General features: G+C 36.0%; 1 protein-coding gene and 1 pseudogene across 1 annotated transcript in view; one reads left to right on the top strand and one right to left on the bottom strand.

The window, feature by feature from the left end:
* Positions 1-27468, bottom strand: part of LOC148815784 (E3 ubiquitin-protein ligase rnf213-alpha-like) — a 186014-nt gene that overhangs the window by 19771 nt on the left and 138775 nt on the right. The window contains exons 56-64 of the mRNA XM_088904872.1: positions 25896-25930; positions 23903-23991; positions 16513-16666; positions 14431-14596; positions 14066-14157; positions 13358-13600; positions 10512-10650; positions 9336-9419; positions 7248-7416 (exon numbers count right to left, since the gene is read on the bottom strand). Coding sequence (XP_088760998.1) covers positions 7248-7416; positions 9336-9419; positions 10512-10650; positions 13358-13600; positions 14066-14157; positions 14431-14596; positions 16513-16666; positions 23903-23991; positions 25896-25930 — 1171 coding nt within the window. The remainder of the gene's footprint in view (positions 1-7247; positions 7417-9335; positions 9420-10511; positions 10651-13357; positions 13601-14065; positions 14158-14430; positions 14597-16512; positions 16667-23902; positions 23992-25895; positions 25931-27468) is intronic.
* On the top strand, positions 8216-8334 carry LOC148815785 (5S ribosomal RNA; annotated as a pseudogene).

The following is a 27468-nucleotide window of genomic DNA, read 5'->3' as shown; positions in this document are numbered from 1 at the left end:
CTCTGACCTGTGCCTACTAACAGAAACCTGGCTTAATCCCACTGACACTATTCCTTTAGTTGAATCCTCACCTAATGGCTATACTTTTTTACAGAAAGCTCATTGCTCAGGGCATGGAGGTGGCCTAGCAGCCATCTTCAGTGAGTCTCTGAGTATTGAATTAAATACGATTAATGACTTTCACACATTTGAAGCAATGCTTCTTAAAATAGCACCCGAATCATCTACAGTACATACATTCTTTTAGTGTACAGACCCCCAGGACAATATGCGTTGTTTCTTGCCAAATTTGGTGAACTGCTCTCTGATTTAGTTATTAATTTAGACAAAGCTGTAATATTAGGTGACTTTAACATATATATGGACATACAGACAGACACCTTCAGTAAAACTTTCTTGTCTCTCCTTGACTCTGTAAGTTGTAGTCAGCATATAACGGGACCAACACACATATACTGTATAATCATACACTAGACATAATTATCACTCATAGAGCTGATATTCATCATGTACAGATGCAGCCATTAAAAATGCGTGGGCTATACCGCATTATTTTGCGGTGCGCTTTACGCAGTCTACCGCTAGTTACCGGTAAATACCGCTAGTTACCGTAAATTCTCCTATAATACTGCAAGCAAAATAATAGTATCCGGAATTTCCGCAAGGTGGAGCTAATAAAGCTCAACCTCTCATGTTTGAGCTGTCGCCATCAAAGTCTTTAACGAAGATATTACTAATAGTATTAATAATGAATGACCTTGGACAATCTGTAAACTCAAAGTATTGCCCTGGTCCATATTCTTTTTTTCATTGACCGTCTTTGTAAAAGTAACACCACAGCATTTCGCAATCACGCATTTGTTTCCAATCATTCAAAGTACAGTAATTTTTGAGAATCGATTCACCATGCCTTTTACATGCTCCTAAAAGAGATTGATTTAGGAACAGAAATATATAACCGTATGCAAACTGTACTGTATACAGTATGTATATGTATATTTAATGTCTTAACTGTGCCCGTTTAAGTATTGAATATTTATATGGAATTTTACCACTGAAGGGAAATCTTAGTAGCTGAGCATAAAAAGAATAGGAGCATACTGTAACGCGTGTGAAGGCCATAAACAATATTAATTTTGGAACATAAACATACAGCATATGGCTGGTCTCAGTACTTTAAAGAAAACATACACACCAGTATTCCATTTCTCCCTAAACATTTTAAGCATCGAAGTCTTTAACTAACGTGATACTGGAGTCAACAAGCATACTTTTAGAATTTGATTAAAAGGGAATATAATATGGAATCGCGTATCTAAAGAAATTAATAACGATATAATTATATTCATGTTGCAAAAAAACTGCAACAGACATAAAAACTCCCTTGCTTTTAACAGAGCGTTCCATAATTTCTAACTATGAAAATTATTTAAACTGCGACACTTATCATTCAACCAGAGCTCGAAATATCACAAGGATCCCCAAGAGCACAGCAAAGACTGTATTAAAAGAATCGCGTATCTAAAGAAATTAATAAGATATAATTATATTCGTGTACTGCGACAGGGCTGTGTAGGGCTGTTTCACCTCTCTCTTCATGTGACTCTATTCAAAAGCCATTTAGCAAAGAGGGGATGAGAAGAGTGACAAACTAGTATACTTTAGATCTTTTTTTCTGAACCGGGGAAAATCTGATCATGTTTCTCTATAACAATAATAAAAAACATTGCCACACCCGGACTGTTAAACCAACGCATTAGCACGTCAAAGCCCATTGAGGAGCCAGGCGCAATAATTGTTTTGTCCTTTGATTTACTGATCTGCATTAATTACAGAAATCGAGTTCCTGCTCTTTGCAGACGACCTGGTCCTGCTGTCGCCCACAGAACAGAGGCTGCGGCAGAACCTGGCACTGCTGGAGCAGCACTGTCAGACCTGGGCGCTGACAGTCAATCTGGACAAGACCAGAGTTATGGTTTTCCAGAAAAAAAGCCAGACCTCCCTTATTCTTCCTGAAATTGTCGAATTATGAGTGAATAAAAGCATCTTATTAAAAACACGTTTGTGTTTGTTTGGGAGCTATATTATGTATTTTTCATATGTAAGATATAATGATGTGTTCCCGCTTACACATCGCACGACTTTAAAAGCTAGAAAAACAGGTTTCGATTCACATTATCTGGCGAGCCTTGTTTTGTCAAAGGACAGCACAAAGAAAACAGACAATACACGGGGGGGGGAGGGCAAGCGAGAAACAGAGCGTTTCATAATTTCCAACTACGAAATTTATTTAAACTGCGACACTTATCATTCAACCAGAGCTCGAAATATCACAAGGATCCTCTAGAGCACAGCAAAGACTGTAGTAAAAGTATACTAGTGACAAAGTTTTTTCTGAACCGGGGAAAATCTGATCATGTTTCTCTATAATAATAATAAAAAACATTATTTTACATATCACCTTTATGTGATATCACCTTAAGGACAGCACATACAAGGGTTAATTGCACAATGGACCGCGCAAAGAAATTTAAAATAATCTTCTTTAGGTGTGAGGGCAGGAGCGGATCGCAGAAGGCATAATCAGCAAATTAGGAAAACAAAGAACAGGACAGGTGAGACGTTTATCCAGAGAGCGAGTGATCAGAAAAAGGAACAGCTGTTACGCCCAGGTTTTACGCTCTCTCTCTGCTGAATGAATAAAAGCATTTTATTAAAAACGCGTTTGCGTTTGTCTGGGTATTTACTTTGAAATCTGTGGTTTACATCTACTGTATTGCTTTGAGATGCCACTTTTAAAGGTGATATGTAAAATAAAGTTTTTTATTATTGTTATAGAGAAACATGATCAGATTTTCCCTGGTTCAGAAAAAAGACGATTAAAATCTGTAATCTTTCCACTTGCATGTCCTCGGAAAATACAAGAAGTTTCTCCTTTGTGTAAGGATGGTATCAAAAAGTAATCTAAGTGGTGAGAAAGCTGTGCTCCTCAAAGCGCTTTACAGGATAAAAACAATAACAACAATAGTGTTAAGCTGGGCAAACGATTTTTTTATAGAAATACAAAATGAGATATAATGATGTGTTCCGGCTAAGACATTAACGAGTACAACCCCCCTCTCTGCGGGAGTGCTGGCTGTGACGAATTAAACCGGTTTCACAGGTATTTTCAAAGTAGAAGGGGGCGAGATTTCCAGCGAAAGACACCTCCCCCCTCCAAAGCCAAGGAAGTACAGTACTTACTAGTTAAGAAAGCTAGGCTCCTCAATGAAATCGCTTTAACATGCTAATGCGTTGGTGTAACAGTCCAGGCGTGGCAAGCTTCTAATGTCAACTCAACTCGATTGGAAGACAATGAACATATTCTAGCCCTAAATGAATTAATGGCAAACATGGTTTACATAAAAGACATTTTTCCAAGAAAGTTTATAATAATACGATCTATAGTTGAAATCTGAGCCTAAATAAAAAAAACACTTTCAGAGAGCAATCACACTGTGTTTATGTAGAAAAAGTGATTAGGTTTATGAGCAATCTAATTACTTATTCATTTAAAACGCTATATAAAATAAAGTTTATTATTAATTTGCTGGACAGAGCGGTAAACATTATTATGGATAAGACAAAGATAACGATCCTGATCAGTTCAGAAATCTGTGTACGCTGTAAGGTTTTTACTTCTTAAACTTTTAAAATACACGTTTCGAATAGAAAGAAATCATCTTCCTGGTACAGTATGTATAGGAAACCAGCACGTCTTTTTTCTCCAATCAGAGGGGTTAGACGCTCGGTTAAAAGCAAAGGAGATTGTCTGTTATAGTGGACATAAAAACAAGAGTTCGCTGGCATTATATCCTAGAAGACACAGACCGGCGCCAGACCGGGAGAATGCCTGCAGCGTAAAAGAAAATGCCTGATGAACTAGGGATTGGACAGTTTCCAAGTGCTTGTACAATCGATGGAAATGTTCAAATAAATGTGCAAAAGAAATAAACAAAATAATCATTTATTTCTTTATCATATTGGCTAGCTAATGTCCTCTCTTTGCTAGTTAGTGGCTGTGTTTCTGCGTTGGGTAGCAACGGGTGACTGTTCTCAGGCGGAAGATGTAAACAGCTTAATTTTCGTGTTAAATAATTTTTTAAAATTAAAATTAATTCTATACAGCAATCACATATTTGGGTACCGTTTCATAAAACTTTCATGCTTAAAATGTTTAGGGAGAAATGGAAGACTGGTGTGTATTTTTTCTTTAAAGTACCAAGACCAGCCATATACTGTATGTTTATGTTCCAAAATTAATGTCGTTTATGGCCTTCACACACGTTACAGTATGCTCCTATTCTTTTTATGTTCAGCTACTAAGATTTCCCTTCAGTGGTAAAATTCCATATAAATATTCAATACTAAAACGGGCACAGTAAAGACGTTTACTGTAAATCTTTCCACGACAGACCAACGGACCACGATTGCCCCTGTCGGTCAACCAATCACGTACAGTGGTACCGCGCGTCATCGTGCGTCACAATGTGCGACGCCGTAGCCAATTACCTCCGGTACGCGTCTGTACCACGCACTTTGAATGGCTGCATCTGTACTTGTCCATCCCATCAATAACTCTTTTTCTGACCTCTCTTTAATTATTTTTGATATTCAACTGCCCTTGATAGCTGCCAAGGAGAAGAATATTACAACACGACATATCAAGAAGAGTACTTCATTAAATCTCATGAACACGATGAACAATACTAGCTTCATCTCCATTAATAATGTTCACGAAAACACACATAACTATAATGGTCAGACATGCCCTTGATGAAATTGCCATTAAAGAATAAGGTAGTCAAAACCACTAGACACTCTCCATGGTATAATGATCACACACTACTGGTTTGCAAGTCAGCATGGACTGATAGCCTACAACAATATTAGAAAGCCCTATATAGAGCTCGTTCAGCTTACTACTCTGAACTTATAGTTGTGGCCCAACTTCAATCGTATGTGGACTCAGATTCCATTCTGGTTTCCCCCCAGGCCACAGCACTGAAATTGCATTAACAAGGGTCATTAATGATATTCTGTTAATTACTTAGTTACTGCCTTTGACACAGTTGAGCACTCTGTTTTGTTACACAGGCTTGAGTTTGAGGTTGGCTTATGTGGAACCGTCTTTAAGTGGTTTACTTCATATTTAATTAATCGTTTTCATTATGTTCAAATATCTAATAATTGTACTGCTTCATCAATATCACCAGTTTAACTTGGGGTACCACAGGGATCAGTGCTGAGACAAATATTGTTCTCTCTCTTCATGCTACCACTAGGTAGGATAATACGAAAACATAATATTAAGTTTCATTCATATGCTGATGCCACGCAAATATACATTTCATTTACACCAAACAACAACTCTTCTATTATCACTTTAGTTAATTGCATTGATGAAGTAAAGACTTGGGTGCATGAAAACTTTTTGTTACTTTACTCTGATAAAACTGAGGTTCTGTTGTTTGGAGGAAACAATACTGATAGGACTACTATAACTTCAGCACTTAACTCAGAGGATTTAAATATTTGCCTCAAAGACTCAGCACATAACCTAGGTGTCGTATTAGACACAAGGCTCTCATTTAACTCTCATGTTAAAACAGTTTCGAAAACATGCTTCCTACATTGCAAAATATTGCAAAACTAAGGCAGTTTCTCTCCACTCAAGACACGGAGAAATTAATACATGCTCTTGTATACAGCAGGTTAGACTACTGCAATGCCCTACTATCAGGGAGCACCCACCACTCTTTTAACACCTTACAGCGAATTCAGAATGCAGCAGCTAGAATTGTTACTAGGAGCAGAAAGTACGACCATATAACCCCCATACTTAGCTCTCTTCATTGGCTTCCTGTCAGGTACAGCATGGACTTCAAAATCCTTCTATTTACTTACAAGGCTCTCAGAGGTCAGGCACCTGTCTATCTAATGGAACATATTAATGTTTACCATCCAAGTCGCCTACTTAGATCACAGAATGTAGGTCTTCATCATATTCCACACATTAATAAAAAAATTGGAGATAAAGCCTTTAGTTACAGGGCCCCTAACTTATGACACAGTCTCCCACCCCATATTTGTGATCCCGAGTCAGTCTCAGTATTCAAATCGAGACCTATTACTTCTCTATGTTTATATGTTGGACCACCAGGTAGATACATCTGTTCTAACCAAACTATCATATTCTCCTCCCCACATGTCCGGATGGTGCCTGGGCTGGGCACCATCTGAGTTGGATGCTGCATCACTGCCATGGATCCATGAAGAACATCGTGGATATAGGTATCGTTTAGGAGGAATTTACTGGTCTACAGAGATCTGCATGACATACAGAAGACATGATGGATGGATGGATTAATACCCTCACTGATTTATTTCCTTTTTTAAAATTATATAATGTTAGCATGTCCAAAGGGGTTGGGTAGCCAGTTGACCTTGGACCATTAGAGGTTTTTTTAGGTTCTTTCTTCACAAAATGTACGGTTATCTGCATTGTTAAACACCCTGAGGCAACCTTGTTGTGAAAGGTGCTATATAAAAATGAATTTAATTGAATTGAATACTTGATGGATTACCGTGAATACCTGTTAGAAGTAATTGTGTAGTGGCTACAGTGTCAGTATTGTAAGCAAAGTACATACAGTTTCACCTTTGTTGTGTTTGCTGCACATATTGTGGGAAATTCAGTCTTGTTTTTATTGCATTTTTAGTAGTCTGCTCTGTAATGCTGTGAGACTATCTACACTTCCTGAATCAAAACTCCATGCTGATACAGATGTTGACTAGACAATAGTCTTGTATGGTATGTATCTGCCTGAAGTTATTTCCTTTTCAAAACCATGTTGTCAATAGATTCACATCACAACAGTCCTAAAGTCAGTAGTTTCTTGATCACTAGGAACCTGATTTTCTGGAGTTGAAGCTATAGTGTACATTGCAACTATTCATATACAAATTACTGTTCAGAATGTATTTGTCCTGTGCTGCATTCACAGATCTCTATGTACAGTATGTCACTGAGATCAAAACAAAACCTTGTACATACAGTACATAAGGTATTTTTATGTTACTCAAGTTTGTCTTGCGCTCTCTTGTTTATATGAATAGGACAAATGAAATATGCACTTTAAAAATAACCGATTTCACTAACAGACTAACATCCTTAAAATACAAGTATAACATATAAAAAGCTATACCTCTCCATCTCCTTTGTAATTGTTCTGGCACAATCGGTGCAATTGTTTTGCAGTTTGACAAGATACCTTGTCACAATTTTCACCATAGATCCTTCCTTTGGAAGCAGCTCATGTGCCATTATGTCAGCAGAAATATCCTTTATCAGAAGTTCTGAACTCAGTTGCACATCTAAAGATTAAGAAACACAAATTAATAAAAACCAATGGGACTCAAGATAGAAACTGAATTTTAATCAATGATCTGCATTGTATTGTTTTTCAGATCTCTCCACAGGTTTTCAATGGGATTTAGATCTGGACTCATTGCTGGCTACTTCAGAACAGTCCAGCATTTTGTCCTGAACCATTCTTGGATGCTTTTTGAAGTGTGTTGGTGTTCATTGCTGTGCTGGAAAACCCATGACCTTCGACAGAGACCCAGCTTTCTGACACTGGGTATGACATTGCGCTCCAAAATGCTTTGGTATTCTCCTGATTTCATTATTTTATGATGCCATGCACACATTCAAGGCACCCATTGCTAGTGGCAGCAAAGTGACCCCAAAACATCACTGAACCTCCTCCAGGTTACACTGTAGGGAAGGTGTTATTTTCTTTGAAGGTTTCATTTTGTTTTCTGTAAACATAAAGATGGTGTGCTTTACCAAAAAGCCCGACTTTAATTTGCCAAAACACACCTGAACATGCCAAAATCTTTCTGGGAGAATGTCTTGTGGACAGATGAGATCAAATTAGAGCTATTTGGTAAAACACACCATCTCTATGTCCAGGCCAGCTATGAGTCCAGATCTAAATCCAATTGAAAACCTGTGGAGAGATCTGAAAACAGCAGTTGGTAGAGGGCACCCTTCAAATCTGGGAGAACTGGAGCAGTTTGCACAAGAAAAGTGGCCTAAACTGCCAGTACAGAGGTGCAGGAAGCTCATCGATGACTATAGGAAGTGCTTGATTGCAGTTACATTGACTTTGCTTATGGCCACTACATCTTGAGCATGCCCGATCTTGTCTGATCTTGGAAAAAAAGCAGGGTAGGGCCTGATGAGTACTTGGATGGGAGACTGCCTGGGAATACCAGGTGCTGTAAGCTTTCTTGAATTTCCCGCAAGGGATTAATAAAGTATGTATCTATCTATCAAAGGCTGTGTTACCAAATATTGATTTTGGGGTGTCAATTTTGTCAATGCCATATTTTTTATGATTTAAAAGGATATATTAAGTTTTGAATAAAAAAAAAACGTTCTGTAATATGTACAGTGAAATAAAGAATAGTGAAGACCAAATAATTTGGTCAATTTTAACTTATTTTTAGAAAAAAATGTGAGTTATTTGCAAAAAGTGCACAGGTGACATCCCTTAAACCCCCATTATCTCTGTTGAATGTTAATATCATAAACAGGATTTGTGGAACACTATTGCAGCTTAGGCTACAATTTGAGTTAATACTACATTAATGCATATCGCCACAAAATAAGTGATAGAGTTGATCTGACAAATTCATTAAATTTTAAGGCATAGAAATCTGAATGGATAATAGCTTTTATAGTTTACAGTATAGTTAAACAGTCAGAGTCTAAGATTAGGTAAAAAATACTCAAAATTGAAATCAATAGCCATCATGCTTGCATTAAATTAGTGAAGCAACAAAGAATTATATTATATTACATTACATTATTATAGATAAATTGTGTATATTACTGGCACACATGCTTGGATTTTAGCACCTAATATGCTCATAACATATTGTGCATTTCAACTGAGAATCATAAACCACTCAAATGAAAATGGAGAACAGGGGACAGTTCTTTAAATCTTTTTCTGTAAACAAAGGGGTCTGTGAGTCTTGAACAAGCCATATTGTAAAAGCTGATATTCTGGATTATTATGTTGTGACTGGAAGTCATGTCCTTCTGTCATATGCAAACTTACTCATGTTATTATCTCTGTAAATTCCATTGAAGTCATATACATCGCAATGCTGTGTTGTTTTTTTTACAATTCATTATCTCTCATACCAAACAGCAAGATAGTAGTTCAGATTCTTAAGAATGTACCCCTATCTAATCATTAGAATTAATTAATATTACATACTTTCAGTCTTGTAGTTTTCTTTCAAGTGGCACCAGGTGTTCTTCAAAACATCTAAATTGTGTATAAATCGCTTTTGTTTATCATCTGAAAAAAAGATTATTATATGACATTAAATATAATGAAAATGCCATCGCTGCTGCTATCAGCATTTTTTAAGTCAATAGTAGACAAAGACCTACTGTACAATCAGAGTATATTTAGTTAGTTATGATTCTTCCTGCTTTCTTTCACCACAGTTTTTGTATTTGTAAGTTTTCAGGGTTTGGCAATATGATACATTCAGAAAATCACAAGTTTATTCTGTTATGTTTTTGTCTGGTGTTTTATACTTGCTGAGACTTTTATAAACAATTTTACAGGTAAGTACATGTAGATGCAGGTTAATTTATAGTTCTATAATAGTACTTTACTAGTACTTACAGTACTTTATAGTACTTTAATAGTACTCTACTATTCACTGCTATAGATTAACACACAGTATACTAAGTTTACAACTATTTACTATAATACTCATAGAAGTCAACTAAATGTCTACAATATTTAATTATTGACTGCTTACATTATGTATTGTAATAGCATATTTTTTCATAAATATACGGCTGTAATTTGTCTGGTGTGCTTTCACATATCAACATGTTGTTTTAGTCTGCTCAATCACTTCAACAATAAACAACATGTAGGTATTTCTAAGAATAATAATAGTATTAACAAAACTGTAAGACTATTGAACTATTCCATATAGTTCAGGTATTTTCACAAATATCTTATTATTTTGAAGTGCCTTTTTTTTCTTTTAATAAAATGCAGGAGATTTTCTTTCTCAATGAACTTAATTAAACTAAATTATTGGATATTGGGTAATTATTAAATTATTGGGCAACACCACCAGAGGAATCAATAACAGCTTTATACTGATAATGCATACTGACCACTAATCTCAACCTTTTCAGTAGTTGATATGATGGCTGTCATTTGACAGGTTACTTATTGGGTATAGGAAATTGTATGATTGGATATGCTCTACATTGATTGATTCTAAAAGCCAGTGAAATTATATAGAAAAATGTTGGTATAGAAAAATAATTTAGAAACTTCCTACCAGTAAAGAATTAATGCATAAAATATTTACATTGCCTTACAGAAAACATGAAGGAAACGATTATACTTCTGCTTTACCTGGTACACATTCCTTTACAAATGTTTGAATGGTTTCAGTTTCCCAGCCTTGGAAACCTGAAAACTTGTAGGAGTGAACCAGGATCTTCTGAATTTCCAGGATTTGTGGAAGAAATTTAAGGTAACGAATGTGTTGCAACTAGAGAATAAATAAATAAATCATTCATGTAATGAGTCCAAACCTTATCGATGAGTTATTTACAAACATTTAATAACATAATAACAAGAACCAAAATCATTTGATCTGATGAATGAACATCCTGCATAGTTTTACTTATCAGCTGCTGAATAAGTGACAACTGGTGATAAGCACTACCAGTTATTTTAGCTGAGTCAATGTGTTAAAAGTGCTCCAATAAAACAAAAATGCTCAGTAACATGGATAACTATGTGAGTTTCATAGTGAAGACCAATTTCAGACCTATACCCATTAAGAGAGAAAAAGTGACAGCGATCAGTGAGGTAAGACTTGAACCAATTAAGAACAGTGTCAGAAACTCCAAACACAGTCTCAAGATGAGAAAGTAAGATGTCATGGTCAACAGTGTCAAAAGCAGCACTGAGATCAAGAAGGATGAGTATAAAAAGAGAACCAGAATCAGAAGCTATTAGAAGATATTTAGTGACTTTGATCAGGGAAGTTGTGTAGTTGACAGAAGCCAGATTGGAGGGGTTCAAAAAGGATATTTGTCAAGAGAAGGTTATGTAACTGAAATGTGACTTATTGTGTGAACTTTTGTGTATAGGGTTAGTTTAGGTTATTGGGTCCATACTACACACATAGTTGATTTTTGTATTAGTAACACTAGTTTAGAATGGGTGAGTGCCTTTTGTACTGTATGGTTTTGGGCAGTCAGTGAAGGTTAGCTAGGGCATATGAAGTTGGCGAAGACTGTGTGTTTTGGGTTTTCTTTTGCAGTTAGCTCAACTTTCCCTCACTTATAAGCCAGCTCCATTTTGTTTGTTGTTTTCTTTTCTTTGGCACCACTCTAGTTCCCCCTCCCTGTTTGCTATTGTGTCATGTATTACGTACCAGTCACTTATTCACCTTAAAATAATCACTTTTGCACCAACCCTTGTTGTAACACTTCCTAAGTCCCTCACCAGAACCTACCTGCATCCAAAAATTATCCTAAATGTTACAACCCTTTACTTCTAGATGTTTGGGGTCGTAACACTGACTAATCTGTGACAAATTCTAAATGAATGTAAAAAAACTGGGTCCAGATGCTTAGGTGTATCCCTGGAGGACAGCAGTAACAAAGTGAAAACAAATTTCTTTAACACCAGTGCTGAAGGATTAATTTATAATATTGAGGACAATGGGACAGAGAGAAGAGAAACAGGACTGAAAAAAAAGGGGTAGGAATGGGATCTAAAATAGATGTGGTGGGTTTCATATGTGTAACTAGTTTATTGGGGGATGCTGAGTCAAGAAGAGAGAAGCTGGAGAGAAGGAGGGAGGAGGTATGGAAATGATATGCATAGTGGAGAGAATGTGACGCCGGATACTGTCGATCTTGGAGCTAAAGAAATCTAAGAATGTGTTGCAAAGTTGCGATGAGGCAGGTCATTTGGTGGGGCAGTTTGGCTTTAGCAAGCTGTTGATGGTGGAGAAAAGATGTCTGGGGTTGTTATGGTGATTTTGAATGATGTGAGAGAAGTAGGTGGATCTAGCAGACTCAATAACAACCTTATATTTAGACAAGTAATCTCTCCAAGCCTGATAATGTACATTTAGGCCAGAAAGACGCCACCTACGCTCATGTTTGCAAAAGGCTGTCTTCATATATCGCAGATGGTCATTGTACCAGGGGGCAGGGCGAGAGAAGGAGATGGTTCGAGTTTTTAAAGGAGCAAAGATGTCAAGCGTAGATCAAAGTCAACTACACTGTCAAGTAACTGTATTTTGTCCTCTAGAGGGTCAGAGGAAGAGAAACAAGATAAGGAGGACAGAACAGAATTTACAAACCTTGGGTGATCAATTGATCACCAGTTGTGGAAATTTACAGAGCGTAAAGGGGAAGTGTTAGAAACAGGTAATTCCAGATTGAAAAGAATAGCTAAGTGGTCAGAGAGGCCTAGATCAAGGGAAGAGCAGTGGGAGACAAAAGTGTCATTGGCAATGATTAAATCTAGGGTGTGTCCTTTATGTGTAGGGGTACAAACAAACTGAGTAAGATCAAAACATCCCAAAAGAGAAAGGAAGTCTTTAGCCAGACTGGAAGACCTTGAGTCAATGTCTATATTAAAGTCCCCTAGAATAAGGATCCTTTTAAACTTAAGGCATAAAAATGAGAGTAAATCAGCAAACTCACCTAAGAAGGCTTCACTGGGTTTGGATGGTCTATAAACCGTGGTAATGATAGCAGATTGGGGGATAGAAACATTTAAAACAAGGCACTCAAAAGAAGAGGGAGGACATGTAGTGTGTCACAGATGTGTGGCAATATTTCAGTGAATGAGTGTTTCCTAAGGAGAGTGAGTCAGGAGGTTTGTGGAAGGGGAAATGATGAAACACCAGTAATGGCAGTCTGGATGTGTGACAATGAAATGGGGTAAAAGATGAGGGAGAGAGAGTGTAGACAAAGCATAGATGTGGAATAATGACAATGGCAAGGCTTAGTTGTTTCATTTGAAGTGAGGAAGGATGGAAGTTGAAGAGATAATTGCTCTAGCTGGAACAAGAAAGATATTTTCCCCAGCATTGATGTGGCATACAATATTTAGATTTTTGTGTCTTTTGTGTCCAGTAAGAGGAAATGAGGGGTATGAACCAAGTGAATATACAAGAATGATACAAAAGTGTGTTGGGAAGTTCCTGGATATAAATGAAACAGGATCACCTTTGTAAGAAACTCAGACAGCACTGGAAATTTCATCTTTCCATTTTCCCTTTCCACTAAATGACACAGATATTGGACAGTCATTCTTTGCTCAATTCTCCACATCTCTGGCAGGTTGAAGAGTCCTGTGGTGGGAAGATCAGTCAGAGGAGGACATTTGCTGTAGGCAATGTTCCTTAAAACACTGGGTCTATTGTTGTACAGGATGAGCTGATGCATAGTGGAGAGTTTTTCTTCAAACCCCTAGAGTAAGGCAAAAAACAAACAAACATTTGTATCCTGTTTATGTAATGTATATCTACTTTCGATCCATCCATCCTTTTTCTAAAAAGCCATTTATTCCTGGCAAGGCATTCTAGAGCCAAAATTGGAAACACAGACTGTATCCAGTAGTACAGTTTAAGAAAAAAAACTTTTTTATTTTTACATTGAGGCTGTGAGAATGCTGTCAAAATATTACAACAGAATTAAAAAAAAAGTTGCAGTGATTTAAGATGTCCATAAAGGTATTATGCCAACAGTAGGGTCATGCAGACATTTAGAAAAAACACATACACCTTTAGATCGCGTTGTCTACAACAACAAAAAAAAACATTTTACTACTACTGTTAAAGCAGACAGTGATATTCTCTTCCAAGTGAGATTATCTGAAGCAGAAATGGCTTTTTAGTTCAGAGAAATAAATTGGGTTATAGTAAAATACTGTACCTTAAAGAATTCCTGGATGATATCTTTTATTGCATTTTCCCATTTTGCCCTTTCTTCTCTAGATCTTGTAGAATGAACCATAATGTTGGTTCCTGGCCAAAGAAGAGACAATAACATTATTATTAAACTTGGCAATACAACATTATACCACCTCACTGAGAAATAATTAAATACCTTTATATTTTGCATGTTACAGTAAGTCTTTAATTAATTATCGACCAATTGCAGTGCTCCTTTTTCATTGTGCTTATGCTCATCTGTGTCAGCAATTTACTAATCAGCATTTTAGATGCCTATTGTTAAATATTTACTTTTTTCTAATTCACCTGGCCTTTAACACTCCCAGAAAACGATGGTTGTCTTACCTGTATGGGTTTCCAAGAGATGCTTCAGAAACAAGTGTACTGTGTTTAGAGTGTCATCCCAGTTCTTCCCTATAGCTTCTCCAAGTAACTCAATGTCCTTTTTCAAGTGTGCACACAAGCACTGTCCAGCATCACCATCTGATTCTTTTATGCATTTCTGAATATCCTTTTCAAAGAAAGGAGATTTAATATACAGGATAAGTAGATGAAAGGCAATCTACTGAGTAAGACTCAATAAACTATTCTTATATTCAAAAACACTCTGATATATAATTAATTTTGTTTTGCAGTCAGAAAATCATGGTAGACTTTGCTGGTTCATCAACTATTTGTCAAGACAATACAAAAGCCTGCAGAAAGATGTAGACAAAAGGAGGCTAAAGTTTCATTATGTACAATACAGTGTAGTACTGCAAGGTAATATCAAAACAAACGGAAGAAGTAGATAGAAGAGAGATTGTACTTATTAATAATTAGATTCAATGGTATGGAAGCAGGGTTATTTCTTTGAAGAATCAAAAGCTATCATACTGTAGATGTTTTAATATAGGTTTAAAGAAAAGCATGGAGAATACTGGACACAGAAATGGCAAAAATCTGTTAAATACCAATTCAGGGAACAAACTTTTCGTAGGAAGCACGTGCAGTTATGGTTGATCTCAACAAATAGAAACTGAGCCTACAAAGAAGTCCATTACAGGACACACAGACAAACACACACTCACACCAGGGCTATCTATTGCCAGAACCCAATTAACGAACAGTTATGTCTTTAGCAAGTAGGAGGAATCCAGAACACCAGGAGGAAACCCACATGAAAAATGGGGAGAATACTGTATACAGTACAAGCTCCATAAAAATAACACCACAGGAACTGTCCAGAACCTGATCACCAAGCAAGGCAGTATTATTAACTGCTGCCCCACCATGCTGCCCACTGACTCAAATCCAGTTGAAATTTCATGATAGGACTTTAAGACTGCAATCCATTAATTATCTTCAGTAAACCTTCAGTGAACCTGTAGCTGTTCTATTATTAGGTGTGTGCAAATATTAAGCCATCGGGGGGGTGTGGTGGCTCTGTGGCTAAGGATCTGTGCCTTCGCAAGGCCTTTAACCCCAACTGCTCCAAGGGCACCGTATAAATGTCTGACCCTGCTGTGTCTGTGTGTCTCATGGAGAGCAAATTGCGGTATGCAAAAAGACAAATTCCTAATACAGGAAATTGTATATGGCCAACAAAGTGAACTTAACTTACTGTGCATACTTAGACAGACATGCCGCTAATAGTAAGTCAAAGATGCTGCCACGAAGTATTGACCTCCTATGCAGTACATATAACAGTGTTTACTCAGATCATGAATGTTGTGAATAAAAAAACCTGATAAGAATATCTAAATATTATAGTAATTGTAACGGGATCCAGTCCTGACTCCTGTGTAGTGTGTAGTTTAGGACCCTATGCAGATGGTAAAATCCAGAAGTGACTGGAAAATGGCAACAGGGAAAACACGGATAGGAATGGAAGGGATGGCAATCAGGGGGCGGTGCAGACAGTGATCCAGGTGCATGGGGAGCGCAGGCGAACAAGTCCAAACAGTCCAAAACGGGAAACTAGGGGGCAGACCAAGGTCTAAGTGCCGGTAGATCACTTCAAGACACATGATTAAAACCAGGAACTGTATCAGGGACAGGAACAAGGAAATTAAACACAGAATGACGACGCCATGCACTCCGAGCCCCGGACTCAGCTGGTCTGAACACCGTTTGGAAGCCTGTGCCCTCAAACCTCGGGCGTAGGGTGACTTGATGCTAGGCAGGCCTCCGGGCATCCGTCTTCCAAAGCAGAGCCCTGAGCTTCAGAGCCACGAGGTTTAAATAATAATAATAATAATAATAAGATTTCATGGCAACTGGTTGATTGACAGGTCTAGTTGAAATCTACTATGGTAATTCCAGCAGGAGCAGTTGTGACAAATATTCTACGTATTTCATTAAAATATGACATAATTGGAGTGGATGAGGCATTATAGCAAAAGCAAAATTTAAATTTGTTTTGTTCTAATACTCTATTACACTTACCTCTGGGTGACAGATCCTGCCCCAGAGCATTGATGAATGAATGAGAACCCTGGTTAGGCACAGAGAGGCCCCAGACAACTCTCGAACAGATGCTGCTAAAGTTCGGGAAGATGGAGCACTGAGAATATGACCCTTCATATCTTCCTCTGAGATTCTAGAATAGAAATTAATATATCAGTAATTTACAGTGTAAATAAGTATAATTTCCTCTTAAAATGATTTTGGGAGATGGCAAAATCAGACATCATATTTATCACATTTTGACATGTATGATCAAATTTTACAAAATTATCATGATTTAATGTATTTACAGATGCAGCCACTCAGAATGTATTTCTTCCAAATACCTCAAAGGTAACACACCATGCGGTACGTAATTCACTAGCCAAAGACATACGATAGGTAAAACTAACGATGCGTTATATATGTTAGTGAAAAGATTGCTTCATTTAATCTGTATCTGTACTGTGCATGTTCAAATCTGATTAATATAGAATTATCCAACTAAAAATAATTTTTAAAATAAAAACAGAAGTATAACATAATACATACCTAATGTAATGTACCCAATGTAATGCAAATTTCAGATAAAATAAAGTCACCATATAATTATTAATTTTATATAATCACAGTATTTAAATATTCACTTTACATTCACAATCTCATAGTGGTACTGGGGATGTATCAGATGTTAAATTGAGGGAGACAATAACTTCAGCTCCAATCACCTCCACAATACACAAATACAGAAAGTGACTGATTAATGTGACTGTTAATGTTAACGTGACTGATTCACTAAAACCAACAATGCTCTGTCATTTTGCCATATCACAAGTGTTATCCTTGTGATTATTTTTCTGACATGACTTTTTCTTCTTACTTTTTGTTGACTGATGTTTTTTGTGCTGGGAGGAGCGAAGAAAAGCATAATCAATCATTTCAAAGTAATCACAGATCAATTCGTGGCACTTTTCATGTGTACTGTAAATCAGTTTCAGATGTCTTGTAAATCCAGTCTCAGACAGTGTTTCTCAACAGCAGGTATAAATTCACCAACAACAAAAAATTAACTTTGTACAGAATATTAAAACCATTACTGAATATCCCCTACACAAATGGTTCTCAAAGTGCGGTCCGCGGACAACCAGTGGTCCGGGAGCACGCGCCGGGTGGTCCACAGGCTGACCTATAACAATATCAGTAGGATTTTCACACTAGTAAAACATAAAATATAGCAATAACAGTACATATAGAAAATTGCTTTTGGTCATATATCAATCCACACCCGCTCAACCCGATCTAAAATCGTTTTTTTTTAACTTGAGTCAACCTGCGCATCACTAGTTCTCATGATTGCATGGTTACGCTGTTTACTTTTTGATATGGTTGATGTGGTTCGACCGTTGCACTTATTATTGTTTGTACCGTTCTGTTCTTACTTTTGAATATCTTACTTTGAGTTTGAAATTTCGAAGTGCAATTTAAAGAAGCAGTCAAAGCAGAAGGGTTATTATGGATGACTGGCTGAAATCTGGAACTCTGAAACGCAAATATAGCGAAGATAATGACAGTACAAGTGCGAGTAAGATGCGAAAATGTGATTGAGGTCATTTGTAAACCATGCCAGCAATGCTGTAATTCTATAATATATAGCTTTATAAATGTGATGTGCAAGGAAGAAGAAGGTGTGCTTGATGTGATGTCTTCGACTGCTTCTGGACATGAAACTAAAGTTGTCCAGCTTGGATCCAGATATCATGTCTCTGATTGCTCAACAAAAGCAGCTCCATTCTTCACTTTAACTTTTTAAGTAATAAAAATATTTGCAAAATATGCAGCTTTGTTTGTAAAAATATAAGTATTTTTCATAAAATTTAATTCAATATTATTTTAATACAAATACAGATGCAGCCATTCAAAATGCGTGAGGTATTTCGCGGCATACCCCGGTGGGCGTGTCACAGTATCACGCGGTATGACGCAGTTAACGTGGTGTCACGTGACTAACTATCCGGCGTCGCCTTGTAAAACCGCCAGGGGGAGCTTAACCTCTCATGTACAGCATTTGAGCCTTCAATTTTGAACTGTGTATTACAGCATGTTAATCATCAGTCATTAAAATGTTGGTATATTTTATGAAAGCAAGATTGCTCAGTTCGACAAAAGTACACAACCTACCTTTATCAGAAATATTTATGCATCAAAGCCTTTACTGAAGATATTACTAATAGTATTAATAATGGATGACTTTGGACAAGCTGTATACTCAAAGTATAATTTCTTTAGCACATTTGTACAAGCACTTGGAATCTGTCCAAGCCATACAAACTAACGTGATACCGGAGTCAACAAGCATACTTTTAGAATTTGATTAAAAGGGAATACAATATGGAATCGCGTATCTCAAGAATTTAATAACGGTATGATTATATCTGTGTACTGCGGCAGGGCTGTGTAGGGCTGTTTCGCCTGCTCATGCGAGCTGTCTTGTAGCCTACAGGTCTAGGTGCGTGACTACCAACTGGCAGGTTTGTGTTCGAATCCAGTTGGTGCTGGACCTTTTAGTTTTATTTATTTATTTTTTAATCGCGTAACATAAACATATTACCGTATACAAACTGTACTGTATACAATATGTATATGTATATTTAATGTCTTAACTGTGCCCGTTTAAGTATTGAATATTCATATCTAATTTTACCACTGAAGGGAAATCTTAACATAAACATACAGTATATGGCTGGTCTCGGTACTTTAAAGAAAAAAATACACACCAGTATTCCATTTCTCCCTAAACATTGTAAGCTTCGAAGTCTTTAACTAACGTGATACCGGAGTCAACAAGCATACTTTTAGAATTTGATTAAAAGGGAATATAATATGGAATCGCGTATCTCAAGAAATTAATAACGATATAATTATATTCATGTTGCAAAAGAACTGCAACGGACATAAAAACTCCCTTGCTTTTAACAGAGCGTTCCATAATTTCTAACTACGAAAATGCCAGGTGAAAGGATTTGTAAACATATTTTGTTAAAGCAAGTCAGTTTTTTCTGCAACACATAAAATACATTTTTCCAAGAAAGTTTAGCCTTTGTCACTAATGAAACCACTAAATAAAGACATAAATATAGAAATCTTAAGATTTGTTTTATTTAATGTTGGTAGCAGGATGAACTGTCAGAGTGTATATTTTGTTCGAAAAGTTGCTGCAAGATGTTAACAGTGAAAAAGGTATTTAGAAATGAGTTATTTCAAGATGAAAAAGAAAACATACACGAAACATGGTTTCAGAATCGGTCTTGAGATATTTTTAACTTGATTTACAGTATTTGAGAGGTATGTCTTAACACCGATACTACAGTGCTTAAGTACTGCTCACGTATATGTTTCTAGGTTTATATTATGCATTTCATACGGTCAAATTACTTTTGAGCAACTAATAAGAAGCGCGAAACGGTATGCATTTTACTTTCATTTTGTGCTGGGACCCGTGGATTGATTAGAGATATCAAGTACATACAAGTCATTTTTTAAATGTTGTAGTTCGTCTTGAAAAAATGTTACGAGTACATCATCTATCAACAATCACACAGGTTCTGTTTCCATATTGCGGATTTTGGTTAGGTATTATCAAATCCAGTGGCGCTGTTAGTTTACTGAGTCCCATGTCACATGGTCTGTGATTTAAACCTGTAAAACCGGTTTAATTCGTTACAGCCAGCACTCTTCAGGTGTGAGGGTCTTCTGCTCAGAATGAAACGCTAAAATGTTTGTGTATATTCTAATGGTAGTGGGGGCAGGGTGTGTGGGAACAGGTTTGGTTGAAATTGCATAAGAGATCTATGTTCTTCACACCTGAAACATTTTCTCTGAAAGCATTTTCTTCGCAGTTTAACCGATCTTGTTACAGCATGTTACAGTTTACTATTATTAACCATATTAATTTTAAGTGCTTAATGTAAAATCTTGTAAAAATATATTTTCATTGTTCAAATATACATTAAGTCTGACTATCATATAATAAGTTAAATACAAAACTAAAGAAAAAATAGGGTTAAATATAATTCAAAATATTTTGCTAACAATGTTAACTGTTTATGAATCATAAAATGTATTAACTAAGGAGTAGGATGGCACAGTTGTTAGTATGTTTTTTGTTTTGTTTCTTTTTCATAAATACAACAGTAGTACCTGATGTCTCAGTGGCTTTCAAAATTAAATTATGCAATAAATAACCACATGTAAGACTCTGATGCTTAAAATGTTTAGGGAGAAAGTGGAATACTGGTGTGTATTTTTTCTTTAAACTACCAATACCAGCCATATACAGTCTGTAACGTAGGGATTTCTATATGTCTTTATTTAGTGGTTACATTAGTGACAAAGGCTAAACTTTTAGCTTCAGTAACGTGTACATATCTCCCCTTTTTATAAAACGACATGGTTGAAAACTGTTCCAGAGCCACTGTTGTTTCATCAGTGAAAAGTACATCATGAAATGCCTCTCCCTGTTCAATCCACTGGAAAAAAGAAAAGGAGCATAAAGCTTCTGATTGTCATAAACGATATTCATTTAGGAGCAGCATCAGAGGTATGTTTTTAACTGCACTGCATTGGAGAGAATACCATAGTGTGTTTTTTTTTTACTCCCTGGCGGAAGCTGGCTTCCAGAAGAATCAGTATGGCTCAGAGATTAAATAAAACTTCACTCGCACCAAACAAATGTATATTTCTAAATATCACAACATGATCGAATTTAAGTCATTTTAATAACAATGAATAGTCACCTATGCGTTACAATATAAACATTTATATTGATTTAAATCGCGTTTAAATCACCTTTATTTAAAACCCATAAATAAAGCTGATACTGTTTAGACTTTCAATTTTTTAAAACTGTATTAAAGCAGCACGATACACAATGCAACGTAAATCGCTATCTTTGTCTTCTGTGTAATAATGTTCACCTCTCTGTCCAGCAAATTTACAGGTTAAAAACAATACTGTTAGGCTGGGAAAACGATTTTTTTTTAAGAAATACAAAATGAGATATAATGATATGTTCCGGCTTAGACATTAACGAAGAGCATAACGCGTGTACTGTATACACTGCAAGTACAACCCCCCTCTCTGCAGGAGTGCTGGCTGTGGTGAATTGAACCGGTTTCACGGGTATTTTCAAAGTAGGAGGCGAGATTTCCAGCGAAAGACACCCCCCCCCCCTCAAAAACCCAGTAAGTACAGTACTTACTAGTTAAAGGCTAGGCTCCCGACTACGGCGAAAGGAACCCTTCTTTCATTAGAATACAATGAACATATTTTAGCCCTGAATGAATTAATAGCAAACATGGTTTACATAAAAGACATTTTTCCAAGAAAGTTTAGCCTTTGTCACTAATGAAACCACTAAATAAAGACATAAATATAAAAATCTTAAGATTTTTAAAATACATGACTTTGCTAAAATTTATTTGAAAATAAAAACAATTACAACCGCCAGGGGAGAGAGAGAACAGGGGAGGGATGTTGGTTTTGCATAAGGGGCGGGGCTATGGAAATTAGGTCTGTTTGGGAATGTGTAGTTACATGTTCTGGCTGTTTGTGAATTATCATTGTTGAGTATGGAGTGTTGAGGTATTGATTTTGTGTAATGCTTTATGTTGAAAATTGAGGTGGATTTTGTTTATGATAAACAGGATAAACTGGGATGGGAGTAAGGTTTGGTTTTGCATAAGGGGCGGGATTATGATAATTGGAGGACTTTGCAAGAGTAAAATGGTTTGATATATTTGATTTTGTATTGTGGTTGTTATCTATGTTTTTGGTTGGTATTATGTTTATATGGTTGTTTTTGTTGGTTGGTTGTTGTTATGGTTATTAATAATACGATCTATAGTTGAAATCTGAGCCTAAATAAAAAGAAAAAGCAAGTGATTAGGTTTATGAGCAATCTAATTACTTATTTGTTTAAAACGCTATATAAAATAAAGTTTATTATTAATTTGCTGGACAGAGCGGTGGATATTATTATGCATAAGACAAAGATAACGATCCTGATCAGTTTAGAAATCTGTGTACGCTGTAAGGTTTTTACTTCTTAAACTTTTAAAATACACGTTTTGAATAGAAAGAAATCCTCTTCCTGGTACAGTATGTATAGCAAACCAGCACGTCTTTTTTCTCCAATCAGAGGGGTGTCAGATGGTGTCAGCCAATCACCATTCTGCGTTGGGTAGCAACGGGTGACTGTTCTCAGGCGGAAGATGTAAACAGCTTAATGTTCGTGTTAAATAATTTTTTTAAATTCAATTAAACGGGCACAGTTAAGACATTACATACTGTATACAGTACAGTTTGCATACGGTAATATGTTTATGTTACGTGATTAAAAAATAAATAAATAAAACTGGAAGGTCCAGCACCAGCTGGATTCAAACACACAAGCTGCCAGTTGGTAGTCACGCACCTAGACCAGTAGGCTACAAGACAGCTCGCATGAGCAGGCAGGCGAAACAGCCCTACACAGCCCTGCCGCAGTACACGGATATAATCATACCGTTATTAAATTCTTGAGATACGCGATTCCATATTATATTCCCTTTTAATCAAATTCTAAAAGTATGCTTGTTGACTCCGGTATCACGTTAAAGACTTCGAAGCTTACAATGTTTAGGGAGAAATGGAATACTGGTGTGTATTTTTTTCTTTAAAGTACCAAGACCAGCTATATACTGTATGTTTATGTTCCAAAATTAATATCGTTTATGGCTTTCACACGCGTTACAGTATGCTCCTATTCTTTTTATGCTCAGCTACTAAGATTTCCCTTCAGTGGTAAAATTCAATATCTACAACGGGCACAGTAAAGACGTTTACTGTAAGTCTTTCTACGACAGACCAACGGACCACGAGTGCCCCTGTCGGTCAACCAATCACGTACTGCGGTGCCGCGCGTCATCTTGCGTCATACTGAGTGACGTCACCTGCGGTACGTGTCTGTAACGCGCACTTTGAATGGCTGCATCTGTATAGGTGATGATTTTAACAGGGTAAGACGTGGATGTAGGCATAGGTGGTCCACCGCATCTGTGACTTGGTGCAAGCAGTCCACAGACCATAGAACTTTGAGAACCACTGCCCTACAACAATGTTAGGTAGGGCATTGTTAGTTAGGTAATATTTTATTTACATTTCTGATTGATGTATTACTTCATTGCTCTGGGTCTAAATATGTGCAGATATATTCTGAAAGTGTATATATTTTACCATTTTATCAAATAGTTTATATTTATCTACATGCAAAGAAGCTAATTATTATGAAGCAATTTAAGTTCAAATGAGGACAAGGAATCAAAGAGTTAAAAAGACACATATCTTCACTTACGGTTTGAAGCCCTCAACTGGTTTATGACTTATTCCGCCAACCTCCACTCCACAGTCTAGACACTTAACAATATTGGTAGGATTTCCACACTAGTAAAACAAAAAAATATAGCAATAAGTACATATAGAAAAAAATAAATAAATGCAAGCATAAAGATAAAACTGAAATCTTGCCCCTTGTCTTTTCATAACAACATTTTTTTTCTTCATGTTTTAACCATTTTGATTTATAGGGGCTAGAACAATGTATTCAATTAAAGTAATCAGACATCATCTGTAGGGATAAATCTCTCCAAAGGTATTAAAATAATTATTTTAAAAAAATATATCTTCCATCTAATAGACATGTAGCCACAGGGTCAGGGTGATGGATAGGGGAGGGAAATTCTTAATAATCTTAACATGTCTATCAAGTTATTTTAATTTCTGTGTTTTGTATGTTTGATTTGTTTTAAATATAAGATTGAAGAAAAAATTGAATTGTCCTGTGTGAATAAGTGGGTTGCTTTTATTTTTTTATTAATGTGATCATCACAGTGCAGAGAGAAGTGTGAACAGTTAACACAGTATATATTGTAAATGTTATCTAATAATTTATATACAGTAAGTGTCAGGAACTATTGAGCAAAGTACAGTATCAGTTGGTTTTAAAGGATCAAAACTTATCTTCCATCACTGGTGCTCATGGCTCTGTTTGTGTCACTGGGAAGTAAATGGGGGTATAGATCATTGTCAAGAGTAAGGGTTATGTTTGTTCTGTTTGGACTAGACATTTATTTTTCAGAATGTTTTGTGTATTAAACAGAGTAGAGCCTAGACATTTTATTTATAGTTTTCTAGAAATATATTGTAAGGCATTTTCATATGTACAGACTTCAAGGAGCCATACCCAACACAGGGATCTTTGACACAGCTATATAATTTTGAATGAAATGAACAAAATTCCAATTGGAATTTTCCAGTTAACTGGAATCATCTCAGACTTCTCTTAAGATGTTAATAGGCTCATTGCTGTAAGTTTTGAAGCTACACATACAATATATACGGTATATATACAAGAAACTCTGCAAATCATCCAAGCTATAGCCAGAGCACTTTACTAATATATATCTATCTATGACATGATATCTAATATGATATCTAAAATAGTGTCAGAAAAAGAGCTTTTTAGTTTGTAATAAAAATAAGTGATAATTTAGTTTCCAGATGTTTTATATTTTTAAATATAATGTTGGGATTGAAGGCAAATAGTGCGGTTGTAGTATTCTTGACCAAAGAAAAACTTAATAATTTATATAGAATAGAATAATTTCTATATTTATATAGAAAACAGAATAATTTAAAAGGACAGTAGGTCAGTCAGCCCCGTCAATTACTGGTATCAGCTTCTCCTGAATAGACATTAGTTCGTTTTGCTTCCCATCCAGGGTACAGTGAAGAGAATAGTCTGGATTTATGAGGTGTGAATAACAAGCCCAGTGAAAACTGCTCATCATGAAAGCTCATCTTTTTTCATATTATTAAGTATTTAAAAACTTAATTTTGTTTTTTCTCCAAAAACATGGAATTTTGCTAGAATTTAATTTCCAGCTAATTTACAACTCTACTAAATTAAAGCTTCTTTACTATAAATGGGGTGATTGTTATTAGTGCACAGATCAGAACTGCATGCTAAAAAAAATACAAAATCTAAACAAATTCAGGAAGTTATGTGATATTTAGTTTAATTGCTGCCTTCCTTGCTCCTTTTACTTGCCAGAATAGTCTCTCACTCCCCTGTGAGACTGGATTGGAAGAAGTTTAGCAACGGATGGATTTAATTTAGCTATTACTTCATTGTTTTTTTTTTTACAGTGTTAATTCAGGCAACAATTGTACAATAATAGCTTAGGAGCAATTTTAGATTATACAGTATTTGATCAAATAATTTCTGATGTTTTATGATGGAATATATAGAAATTTAAAGGCAACAATGTATTTTTATGCAGACTTACCTTTCCTATGGTAACCAGATGCCCATTCTTGCATTCTGTGAACAAGAGAAATTATTTAAATTCTGTTAAAATCCATTATTTCCCCTTTAGTCATAATTTCTGTTCTGTTTCTTCCTACACTTGTTCGAGTAGAGACTCACACATCTGCTTTAATTTATCCTTTCATACAGATAAAAATGCTATTTTTTATTTATTATTCATTTATTTATTATTTGGCACTTCGGTTCTGGCTGAGAGGGAACACTGGCGCATTTGGCCGCTCTTCTCACCAGTTTTTCATTTTATTAATATTATGTATCTATTTTTTATTTTTTTTTCTTTCTCTGCCACCCTGGTTTCGATTTTTTTTATCTGCTTCAAGTTGCAATTTACAAATGCAACTTCCGCTTGCATTGTGACTGCTGCTTCTGCTGCAGACTACTCCCCGATGAAATTGTTCAACTGAGGACATTCAACCACCTGCGACTGCCTTGATTCAGGATTTCCTTCCCATCTTGTTAGATCATTGCTAATTAATCAAACCTGCTTCTAAGGTACACCTCACTGCAACTGCTGCAACCAAAATAGAATTATTTCCTGGTAAAAGACACATTTGATTGTTGCAGTAATATTAAGATAAGATAAGATCACTTTATTAGCCAAATACAGTAACATGCATTAGGAATTTGTCTTTTCGCATACCCCAGCTTGCTCTCCATGAGACACACAGACAGGGAGAGAAGCTTGGGGTCAGAGCGCAGTGTCAGCCATTGTACAGCACCCCTGGAGCAGCTGGGGTTAAGGGCCTTGCTGAGGAGCCCAATGGAGTAAGATTCCTCTGCCGGCTGTGGGATTTGAACCGGCAACCTTCAAGCCACAGGCGCTCCTTGTTTAGATAGTTAAATACACTTTTTTATGCATAAAAAATGGATGAACAGCTTAGAACTTTGTGTAAGCTGTAAGTTGTTTACATTTCAATTAAAAATTTAAAGGCTATGATTTTGTAAACACAACATGCAATTTATACAGACAAAATCACAGTCTCTATTCTTCTGAGGTCCATCAGAGAAGAAGCAGTTCTGAGAGGAGGTGCTCCACACTCCAGCAATACAGAAAGACCCTTCTGCAGCTTGCAGTGGCACTGAGTGTGTCTGCTTTTAAAATGTAAAGATGGGATGTAAATATTTTTTTTAACTTGAAGTCTTTTAATTATCATTTAACATAACTTTCTCATCAGTTAATTTTATATTTGGAACCACTGTCAAACAAAATAGGTGCTTATTGTACTTCCTGATGACATTATGTGGGAAGCTTATACATTTTAATCATGTCTATTTTTAAATACATTTTTAAAAAATTTCAACTACACAAATACCACGGATTATTTTAAATTAGGTGTTAGCATAAATTATTAGTAATCAATAATTGGTATTAAAATTCACACTGTGATAAATTGTTGCACTTATTTCACATCTTGTAAAAACTAATTTATAAGACTTTGTTTAAATATATGTTAAATCAGACTATCAGAGAATAAGTAAAATACAAAATTCTAAAAAAACTATGAAAATAAAAAATTAAGGTAAAATATATT

The sequence above is a fragment of the Atractosteus spatula genome, chromosome 24 (genome assembly GCF_055471065.1).
Source record: "Atractosteus spatula isolate fAtrSpa1 chromosome 24, fAtrSpa1.hap1, whole genome shotgun sequence".
In the NCBI taxonomy this organism is placed as follows: Eukaryota; Metazoa; Chordata; class Actinopteri; order Semionotiformes; family Lepisosteidae; genus Atractosteus; species Atractosteus spatula.
Note: the sequence above shows the minus strand (reverse complement) of the source record. Positions and strands in the feature narration are given on the sequence as shown.